This window comes from Halichoeres trimaculatus, unplaced genomic scaffold (genome assembly GCF_033239565.1).
Source record: "Halichoeres trimaculatus isolate MK-OKI-2021-1 unplaced genomic scaffold, fHalTri1.1 fHalTri1_scaffold_2, whole genome shotgun sequence".
Classification (NCBI taxonomy): domain Eukaryota; kingdom Metazoa; phylum Chordata; class Actinopteri; order Labriformes; family Labridae; genus Halichoeres; species Halichoeres trimaculatus.
The window spans coordinates 17607816-17619503 of NW_027437180.1; the positions used below are offsets into that span (position 1 = coordinate 17607816).

The 11688-nt window shown below is 40.1% G+C and overlaps 1 protein-coding gene across 2 annotated transcripts in view; it reads left to right on the plus strand.

Moving 5' to 3' along the window:
- Positions 1 to 11398, plus strand: part of LOC141803819 (adenylate cyclase 9) — a 50951-nt gene extending 39553 nt beyond the window's left edge. The window contains exons 8-11 of one of the 2 annotated variants that reach the window (XM_074687835.1): positions 2619 to 2761; positions 4040 to 4069; positions 5844 to 6120; positions 6446 to 11398. In XM_074687835.1, the coding sequence (XP_074543936.1) occupies positions 2619 to 2761; positions 4040 to 4069; positions 5844 to 6120; positions 6446 to 7471 (1476 nt within the window). In that variant the 3' untranslated portion in view covers positions 7472 to 11398. The remainder of the gene's footprint in view (positions 1 to 2618; positions 2762 to 4039; positions 4070 to 5843; positions 6121 to 6445) is intronic. The other variant, XM_074687842.1, reaches the window with a different exon arrangement.
- The last annotated feature ends 290 nt before the right edge of the window (positions 11399 to 11688 follow it).

The window sequence follows — 11688 nt, forward strand, 5'->3', positions numbered from 1 at the left end:
TTACTTGTATTAAGACATTATTCTAGCTTCAAGCAAATTTTAAGCAATTTTCTCTGGTTCATTTGGCAGATTTGTTTTACTGGTTACAAGCAGGCCTCATTTTTGTTCTTAAAAATCTTGAAACAAGACATTTTTTTGGACTGATAAGTTGACTGGGGCTCATATTAAGTCTGAAAAAACATTTTCTACTTATGATAAGACAAAAACACTTCATAAGATTTCATTTTTTTGCAGTGTGGCGGCATAGATCAGGGTTATCTTCAATTACATGGATTAGATCATCACACAGAATCAGTCAAATGACACAGGAAAGACTCTAAATCAGTCAACAAGAGAAACTGAAAGCACAGGAGAGAGGGGATAGGGAATGACACACGACAAACTGCTGCCATGGTCAGGAGTTGAACTCGCTGGGACAAAGACTATGGCCTCTGTACACTGGGTATGGGCTTTAACAGCTTGGCTAAACTGTAGCTCTGACAGTTCAAGATTTGAGGAAAGTTTGATGAAATCAAAGAGCAGTTTAAGGCCTTTGAGGCTCACTTCTGGCACAATGCTGGCTGTAAACACAGAAATGTGTTTCTGGATGAGATTATGCTCTTAGTGACACATTCCTGGGGTAATGCAGTCATACAGGTGCATCTAAAAAAGTCTGAATGTCATAAAAAAGTTGACATTTTCCTCTTACTGATTTGAGAAATTCAGAAGCAAACCGGGATCTACTCTGCCTGGTGTTCAGTGACAGCTGGGAGACTTCAGCCTCACCTGACCCTGATAGAGATCAACAGTAAAAGATAACGAATGGGATGGAAAATGTTATATTTTCTCAATTCATTAATGTGAACTAAACAAATTTTAACATTAAATCTTTTTAATGTCAGGAAGAAAAAAAACATCTCAAAATGTAAGAATTTCATTCAAATTTGAGTAAATTACATTCAAACAGAATAAATACCATGTGTGTCTTAGTTTAGTTCAGACACACAACCACTATATTATGTTGGCAGTTGTCCAGATGACGACAATCGATGTCCTCTATAGGAAGGGTAAGCTACAGATGGTAGTTTGACACTCTGCCACCTGTAATGTCATCTGCTGGTTTTGATCCACTTTATTTTTTAAGTTGAAAATCCACCCAGCTGTCCTACAGGAGATATAGAGGCACTTCATGTGTCCATCCCCCGACAATCTTTTTACCTGGTGAATTTCCTTTTACAGCACCTGCCTACATGGTCAAAACTCCCATTACATATTTGGTTGCCATGGCATCAGCAAGACAACTCATCTCACCTGAACCCTGACAAAAACTATGGAGCAGTAAAGAGAAGGGGATGAGAAATACCCGAACCCAAGCAGCCCAGGCTTCAATAGCATCTCTGCAGTGGCACAAGCATCATACCACACCACACTTTGAAGGTGTTTACAGGGAAGGCAGCACAATTCACCGGTTCAAGGTGTTTTCTACCTGGCCATCTCTGAACTGTATGTGGAGGGGAATACGCTTTGTTAAAATGAAGGCTGGTGGAGCACACAACTTTTCTAAACAACCAGAGGCAGAACAAGAGCACGGAGCAGGGCGGGGTCAGTTGGTGGACTGTCCATGTTGCTTCTGGCGACCTCAACACATGAATTTTCCCTCTTGTTGACCTCAGTCCTGCAATCTCACACCATCTAAAGCTAACTTTTCAAGTAGTGCTACATATGATTTAAAAGCTAAAAACATTTCCCCTCACCTATCGTCAATGCCAGAGTAAGCAGAGAGATGTCCAATATTTTGAGACCCTGCACATGATGGTGGTCTGAAGCCAGAGGTCCTTGGAGAGCAGCAGGACCGTTGGTTGGCATTGGCCCTGATAAAAACTGTAAAGACAAACAGCTAACATGCTTCAGGAGGCTTCGTCTGTGGACCTTGGCACCAGAAATGTTGACATATCTTCATTTCTGAGTCCTGTATGTGAGAAGATTGAGAGTGGCCTTACTTCTCGGCCTGACTGCAAACTTTTGAGTCAAGGCCATATCCAACCCAGAAACAAGTTTGCTTCTTTCTCTTCCTCCGGCACTGAGCCACCAGCTGCTTGCAAGATGTGTGGTGTTTTGATATCTTGTTTTTCATTTTCAACACCCTGTTTCTCTATCCCAGTCTTCCCCACGCTGCTCTGTCTCTCCCCTCCGCGCTCTCTATCTCTTCAGGGCTTGCAGATCAAAGCGGGAGTCTCAGGGAGGGTTGTTAATTAGACATGCGGTTTTCTGGACTTTAATGCCTTTGAAGATGTAAAACCCAATAACAGTGCTTGGAGGGGAAGAGGGGCATGACAGGGAGAGTGGGAGGACATGTGTAGGGATGAGAGGGAAAATGTTATCCTCTCAATATAATCACTAACAACCTGTTAAAATCCTCATAATACCAATGCTCCCTATGTGTGTGTTTCAGAGAGCCACAATAAAGAGATAGTAAATTTCATAAACTGGAGAAATAGCTCTCTCCAGCCTTTTTTAAACCAAAAGGCATTTCATTGCAGCGAACAAAGTCAAGGTTTTGGGTTGCAGGACACACTGACTCTCATGGAGTCTTAAATGTTTTTTAATGTGATAATAAAGACTGTCCTTCCCCCCCACAGGTGACCATGTTCTTATGCTGTGCCACTGTCCTGGCTATCATCCAGTACTGTAACTTCTGTCAGCTCAGCTTCTGGATGCGTTCAATCCTGGCCACTGCGACAGGGATTGCCCTGCTGCTGCTGCTGTACAGCCCCTTGCACAGGTATATGACACACCTGCTATCTCCAAGGAGTGTGTAAAGAGATAGACAACACGACAGCTTTCCAAAAGAAAAACTAAAACTTAGAGCAACTACCTCATCAGCGTTGCTGGCTACAGTTTTGGTTATCGTGTCAAAGGTTTTCAGATCAAGCAGATTATTTTTTTTCTGAAGTAAATAAGGTTTATTTTTTAAAAATTCATTCTCAGCACTCTGATTCATGTCTGGATATTCATTTTTGAGGTGGTCAGTGTTTTTTTTTTTTTTTTTACAATGCCATGATTAACAGCTCATTTGACAACTGTGTCTTGATTAGCAGAGTTATGGGGAAGAAAACACAATGACCACTGATTTTAGGAGTCACTGGACTTTCCATAGTTATGAATGTCTGTTTTTAACCCTCACACCCAAACAAGACAAAAGCATAACTAGACCTGACATGCTGTGGTCTGAGCTGACCCTGGGCTGATCTTTGCCTCTCCATTGACACGTTAAATATGTAGTTTGGTTAGCAGAAAGGGTGGGATGTCAAAACTGCAGCTCTCTGGAGTACAATGCAAACTCTGGACTCAAATGTGCAGATCTTAGTGGCTAGATTTCAGTGTGTGTTGGGAAGGGGTTTCAAGAGGAGGTGGAGGTTCATAGTCCATCTGTACACAGTCTGAGGGTCACGGTTTGGAGCCAAAAGAGACCATTACTGACAAAGACTCGAGGAAAGAGGGAGGAAAACAGAGATAGCAAATGATCAGCTAAGGCTAATGCTGGAATGATTAGCAAGGTGCATCTGTAACTACAGGTGGGAGGAGAATGACATGTGACATGACATGAATTGCCCATCACTGGAAGCTACTCCATAAATGAAGGCATAATGAACAGAGGAAACCACATGCTGTGACAAAAACGTAAACACGAGAAATAAAAAATCCCATCCCATAGCTCTGCAGAGTTGTCATGAATGTGAGAAATTAAAATAAAGGTAAAGCCGAGACATGCAAACTCATGAATGAAAGCTTAATGTTGGAGCATGAAAGAAAACTTCCTTTCGTGCTATTCATGCATGTCTGTTTCCAATGGCCTCATTATTTATCTGTAATTTTGCACAATCATGACTTGATCTTAAATATGAAATTAATTAATCCATAAGGTTTTTTTTCATTACCAACCCTACGAGTCAGTGACAAAGGTTAAATCCAACATGTGTTTCGTGTGTGTGTATCTTGAGTGTCTCTGTGTGTGTAACCCTTCCTTCCTCCTCACTAACACAGCTCTCACCTTTTGCAGCTCCAGTAATAACGGTTTGCCAGTTCACGGGTGAGTGTCTCCGTGGAAACAGAGGGGTTTGATGGAGGAGTGACATTTGGAGGGTCAACAGGAGCGACAGCTCTAGTTTATATTTTTCATAACAACAGCTCTCTCTGGCTTTTACTCAATCTCACAAATCACTTTACCCCCCTCCTTTCCTCCTCTTCCTCTTCTCTTTCTCTTCCCTTTCTCTCTGCAACTTGAAGTAATGGCTGCTAAATGTCACCAGTGGTGGAAATGACTCATACAGCTCCTGCTGGCTGAAAGGCTGAGTTAGAGCCACATGTTAGCTACCTGTGCTACTACTGGGAAAGCATTTCAGAGGAATTTTTGGCACTTAATTTACATGTGCCAAGAAGAAAAACAAGACCATACGGTGTTTTAGTTTGTCAATGTTTCCCTGCAAAAGCCAACAGGAGGGCTATGTTTTTCAAATGGTGTAGCATTCATCGAAAAAACAAGCTCTTGATGCACATGAGAAAACTAAAATCATTTACTTGTGGAAGAAACCATTTCCTGTTTCTTAAGTGAAATGTCAGCAAATACATTCTCACAGATTGATATGGCATATATATATATATATATATATATATATATATATATATATATATATATATATATATATATATATATATATATATATATATATATATATATATATATATATATATATATATTGACTTAGTTTGCTTTTTGTTTATCTTTCATGCTTTCCGTTTTGTTCTTTTCTCTTGTTTTCTGTGCACGCCTTGCATGATTTTAACATTCACATTATGCTTTTTACTTTTTGCCTCGCAAGTATTTTATATGAATAGTTACTGACCATCATGAGGCTTTTTTTTAGATCCCAGTAATGTTTAACTACAGGGTGTTATTTTTATTCCAAAAAATGTTTTTTCTCCCCCATACATCTGTATTCTGTTCAGTTTTATTTTAAGAGGTGCTTTTTGAGTAGCCTGGTTTAACATCTGGCTGGGACAACAGTAGAAACTAGCCTTTGTGGCATACTTACACAAGTGTTTATTAATATGCACTGTCCCTGTAAGTAAACAAATAAATTGATTAAATTGTTTAATATATTTGTTGTAACTTAAGTATAGTAAAATAAACCACAATTAGAGCATCGAAAGAATAGTTCTCTTTTCAAGACATCCAGGTCTGGGAAAATAGTGTCTTTATATGACCAGCAAAATTTTTGTTGTTGTGCTGATCACTGTGTTGGACTAACTCATTTCTTTAAGTTTTGGCATGTTATAATTTTCCTTTTATCTACCTCAATTCTACTTATTCATTCAGCACACCTTAAACAATACTCTTAGACAGCTACCCCAGAGAGGTACGACAGCACAAGATTTTTTTACTCTCGTACTCTCAACTTGTGAGTCTACTAATGTTGCTAGGAAGTTGAAAAAAATAATGTCCAGCTTGGTTGTGATTTATCTAGGTCAAGGGAAAAAATAAGTATGCCTTCCCCTTTGGATGATTTAAATGTGGCTGTAAATCTTTGAATCTGGATTAAGTTTAAAGCCCCAAACTCCAAAAGATCCCACAGTCACATTTAACAGAGGACGAACTGGAAATGTTTTAACATATTATTTAGACTTTGCAAGTCCCAACTCACAGTGAACAGAGGCTGGAAACAGAGGCTACATGTGTCATGTCACTGCTTAAAAATATTCATTTTCTCATTTTAATTATGCAAAGCCTTTTTCTTTTATGTTATGCTATTGTTAACCGCCTCTTTCTTGTACCTGCTCTCATACTCTTCTGTTTCCTCCCGCAGTCTGAACAGCTCTTCAGCGTCAGTCATTCCTGGTCCTGACACTGCTGCTCCTCCACTTCGTCTTCTCGACCTCCTGGTTCCAGAGGCTGTCCTGGCCTTCTTCCTCCTTCTGCTCCTTGTCTGGTTCCTTAATCGTGAGTTTGAGGTCAGCTACCGTCTCCATTACCATGGCAACGTGGAGGCTGACAAACACCGCTCCAAGATCCAGACGATGAGAGACCAAGCCGAGTGGTTACTGGGAAACATCATCCCCATCCACGTCGCTGACCAGCTCAAGGTCTCAGTTGTTTAAATAGAAAATATCAATATCAAAATGGCAGATAAAAACACACTCTTTTTGTTTTATAATCCAGATCACACTTTTTTTTTAGAACCAAAGAAAGGCACTGTAGTTGGGTAATGCAGGATTTTATATTATACAGTATGTTACTCCATATATAACAAGTATTATCAGGGTTTTTTTTGTTAATTAGTTGGCAAATGCGCTTGAATTGCCTTAAACAAATACCAGGGCAGTCTGTCCAAGTTAAATGTATGTACGGTACCAGATTTTTTTCTAATAGCTTCAGTGTAACATGGCCATCTTTTTTTTGCACTCTCAGGTGACCCAGAGCTACTCCAAGAACCATGACAGTGTTGGTGTGATCTTTGCCAGTATTGTGAACTTCAGCGAGTTCTATGAAGAGAGCTACGAGGGTGGTAAAGAGTGCTACCGGGTCCTAAACGAGCTGATCGGAGACTTTGACGAGCTCCTGCGCAAACCTGAGTTCAAAAGTGTGGAAAAAATCAAGACAATTGGAGCCACCTACATGGCAGCATCCGGTCTAAATGTGCAACAGATGGCAGAGAACATCGAAGACACTCCACACGGTCACCTGAAGGCACTTTTTAACTTTGCCCTGGAGATGATGGGCGTCCTGGATGACTTCAACAAGAACATGTTGGGGTTTGGGTTCAAGCTCCGTATTGGGTTTAATCACGGCCCACTGACAGCCGGGGTGATTGGCACCACTAAGCTGCTTTATGACATCTGGGGAGACACAGTCAATATTGCAAGCCGCATGGACTCCACTGGTGTGGAGTGTCGGGTGCAGGTGAGTGAGGAGAGCCATGCAGTGCTCAGCAGCATAGGCTTAGAGTTTGACTACAGAGGTACAGTGAATGTTAAGGGCAAAGGGCAAATGAGGACCTTCCTGTACCCCAGATGTGGGGAAAGCATAAGCCAAGATGGAACGGACCAGGGCACCAGCAAAGGATCTTTATCCATGGCTTCATCAGCCAATAAGACTTCAGGATATGTTGCAGAGGCAGCAGCCCTTCCTCACTCTTCCTCCACTCCCCCTCCCTCCTCCTCCTCTGTTTCTTCACTCCCCACTCCATCACAAGGCGCTGTGAGGCCGTCAGGAGCACTTCAGTCCACAAAAATAAGAGAGGAAGGATATAGGGACGCTTCACAACTCCCTTCCACAGACCTTCGACTCCCTCCCAGCTCTGAACTCGGCCCAGATGCCGGAGCACACCTGCCCTCCCAGGCGCAGCCAGCTCCTCTCGCACTTCAGGAGGGGGAGGATGAAGAGGCGGCAAACGAGCTAACAAAACTCAATGAGGAGTTTTATGCTCGTCTCTGATCCTCAGCTCTTTGGCTGCTGCCTCTCCAAGACTGACTGCAGGTGTGGGCAGGATGCTCCATCCTTTGGATGAAGAGTCCTCAGCAGGGATGAATAAGGGGAGGTTTGTCACTCTGACACAAACAGTGGCTATAAGGATGGTCACCAAAGTCTTTCACAAAGTGCTGGGGTTGGACCTGTGTTGAGCACAGCTGTGTGTTGGGAATGAGAAAGCTGAAAAGGTTCAGAGTGAAGAAATACTGTTGGCTTTGTCCTTGATGTTTTTCTAATTCATTTTTGTTATTAAGTGCCTTCAGGACTAGAAAAGTGAACAAACAAATATAAAAGCTGAACAAAGTTTTACCTGTTGTAGACTACACCTTATGCTGTGGTTTCTTAATCCATGCTTTTTTTCAATGCAAGTATTTCTTTAAAAAAAAAAAAAATTGTGGCATATCATTTGATGTAACTTGATCAAAGTTTTGACTTTTCGTAAGGGAAAATTATTTTGAATTCTACATAAGTGCCAGCGCAAAAAATGGTCGGAGCAGGGAACTATGGGAAGAATGAGGGAATCACATAAAGCAGTTTCAATAAATGTATTCTGCTTTAAAATGAGGGCTTTAAACAGTATTCATCTGTGCCAGAGTCTCAGTATGTAAGGGGACCGGCTACAATGCCTACTGCGTAGATTTTAGTTTGTGTAGCAGCTAAATGCACATTTTAAGCACAGGTCTTGCACAGTGTTTCTTCGACCACTTGTATTAGATATTCATCACAGCAAAATTGCTTTTTTGACAGTTTTAACAGATTTCCTGTCTCTCACGAGTACAATGAAGAGCACAACATTAGATCAGATAAGGGAATATTCATTTCGATGAAAAGGGGGTTGAATTAAGATCATCATGTAAGCTGGCAGGCACTTTAGATAAACTTTAAGTGATACTTCACCCAAGACTTCTCCTCCAGGTATGAAACACTCCTTCTTAGACCTGAAACATGGGTGCAAAAGGTTGTAGCTTGACTTTGAATGGGGCATGGCGGCACATTCAGATTGAACCACTCCACTGCATTGAAAGATGTTCACAGAAACATTCTACCCATATATGACACTCACATTTACCTGTTGGTATCTATTTTTTTTTTTTTGAAAAATTCATTATAGGAAAAAAAAACAGGGCTGCTGAGCTATCAGCCTCAGGTCCAGAAGGGTCAAAGTCTGTGTGGGACTTTTGGGTTCATTATATCATTTCAGTCATGGATGATAGAAGAGTGTTGTCAGGGAAACTGAGCAAGATAAAGATACACAGAATAACATTTTACATTTATCCCAGGCCATACATCAAACAAGGAGATTTCAATCATTTGAGGCTATATTAATGAGCCAGTAAGTGTGTAAAGCAGGAAAGTGGCTGTATGAAGTATAAAAAAAAGAGCTTATGTATAGTGAGCAGGTGGTTTTAGGCATTAGAAGCCCAAACAGGGTGAGCAGGAGCTCAATGCAAAGCAGAGTGGATTTGTCTCATCCTGGAATGAGATCAGGTGGTAATGAGTGAGATTTTTTTTTACGTATGTCATAGTTGTTGACCAATCAAAAACAAGTATTCGGGATAGCCAGGTGATTAGGCAAAAGCAAGGGTGTAAGATAAATCTTGAGTACAGTGAGATATGTTTCAGCCCAACAGGCTTCGACAGACAATACCTTTAAGTGGGATTGAGTCGTTAGTTTTGATCCATTTATTGTATTTATCAATCCAAAAATACACAGAATCTAATTAAAAATCAGTTCTTTAGATATGGATTGAGTGGAGTATCACTTAAAGAGGCGCGTTGAGGGACAATCACTGTGTAGATGGGACTATCCAAAATGAGTAAAAGCACAGATTAACAGCGGTTTCTACAGTGTTAAACTTCAGAGTCATATTTGCTACCGCTCCATCTGTTGCCTTTGTCACCAGAGGAATAAAACAGGCAATGGTCAGTCCATCATAATCTATGTATCACTAAGTTCATAACATCTGCCTTTAGCTGTGTGGCGTGGTGTTGAAGGAGTGGGACTCTAACCAGTCACAGCCTTTTTCAAATAAGGAGCCCCCCCTGCTGTATCAGTGTATTTGAATTGTGGCACTTAAATGGAGTTATCTACAGGTGCAGTGCAACCTAAACTAGCTGATTGTTGTGTGGTGCCTCAAGGTATGACTTTTTTTTGTTTTGGATCTGGATTTTTAAATCATGCTGTTTTCATAATGAGAATAGTTAATGATTGTGTGTTTGAGGAAATGTCGCTTGTTGTGCAGGTTTTGCAATGATTCTTAATGACGTGTTCCATCTTTTTTGTTGCTTTCATTTATTTCATCCTGTCATTAACTGGCTGCCAGTAATACTATGGTTTCCTCACCAGGGAAACTTGCCCTGTAGTTCTGTTTGATCACTACTCACTTTCTGCTTTTGCTCCTATAAGCACCTGTTTCCCCCTTCAACTTTGTGTGAATGTGTGAGGAAGATTTTTTAAGGTTTACTGCAACTTAATAGATCCAAAAGCATCACTTTACCAATAAAATAAACTTTCTGACCAATTGTTGAATGATAACTTGCTGATATTGCCTTATTCATATAGCATTCATACGCACAATGCTACATACTCTGAATTGGAGAAATGAAAATGCAGAGACATCTTGCTGCTGAAAAAAAAAGTTTGTGCTTAGGATTTTTTTATTGAGCCGTTGTTGCCAAACACAAAGATACGAATACGACAAACAAAGGGTGGAGCTGTCTTTTTGTCTTTCTTTGTTGCTGTCTTCATCTGTAGCAAAAAAGAAACATTGTTACCTCTACCACTGTGCACTCTAAACCTACACAAGTGCCTTAGAAGTGTGTTCAGTCAGCATGTGTGGATTCAGTGAATTGTATCCAATAGTCTTAAAAGCTCTATTTGTGTAAATACACAGAAATTCAAAGGTTTTAAAAGTCAAGACAAAGATGACATGATCTTTACTTTGTTGGCTTAAATCTTAGTTTGATGTTATTTGATGTTGCAGGCTTGTAAAGTAACTTACCTTCAAAGTAGTCCAATTTCTAAAATCTATTAAGGTCTATCTAGCAGTCATGGCGGATTTGTGGTGTGGGACTCAACATGAACTTAACGCCCCCTTTTTCAGTATCACACATCTTTACACACATAATTAAGACATGAAAGTGAACACTGTTGGGTCTGTCATCTGTGCCACAGTCAGGGGAAAAGAGAGTGTTTGTATGTGAGAGATCTGGTTTTTAAGAGTTTCCTTCTCTTCTTCTTATTTTATTTCTGCACCACATTGTCAGCTGTTTAATGTGTTTCTCTGTAAACTCATGTCAAACACATCGTTTGTTGCCGCCGCGCAGGATTTTTTTAATTTATAATTCCTCTGACAGTTTATCTATGAATGACTTGTGTTGGATAAGATTTGCAGTGCCCATGAAAGTTTAACGCTTAAGTCACAGGTTGCTATCAGGACAATCTCTAATGGGATTTACAAGGAGTATTCAGTCATCCTGTTTTTTTCAAGAAATGTGATTTTAGTTTATGATGGAAACAAGGGACAGATATCAAAGTAAAGAAGTGTTGTTTTTTCAGCTTGTGAAAATCATCACCTGACGTAGTGTTGCCACTTATTCCCAGTACAATTGTTCTGGTAAATCCAGCCCATATTTGTTTCAAATTACACTAGGATAAATATGGAATGAGCTGTTTGATTAAAGTTTCTTTTCTTTTCTTTTTGTTAATGAATGAGGTGTATTATGTATGTTCTTGTGCACATTACCCTTGTATCAATTATCAACACCTGATCGTAATCTGTACACATTTGCACAAAGCACTCAGTGTTTGTACATATGCAGTTATTTTATGTCACGTATGATTTTTTTTTTTAATAAATGTGCATGTGTCAGATTTTGCCAGAAAACAATGAAAATGAGACACGTATTATCAAATCGAATTAATGTGTGTCTATTTGAGTGAATGTTATGATTTTAATACACTTTTTTTCCAGAGTGAGAGAAATAAATCTCTATCAGAAAACACCTGAGTGCACTGTGAAATACAAAGCAAGCAGGACTTTATGTTGAACTATGTTAATGCTTGTTGCTTTTTTGTGTTTTTTTGATAGCTGAAATGTACTCGGTGCATCCCATAAATGCGTATTTCTGCAGGGCTATGTTTCAGGAAGGGACGCTATCAGAAAGGAAGATGTCTTTTGATC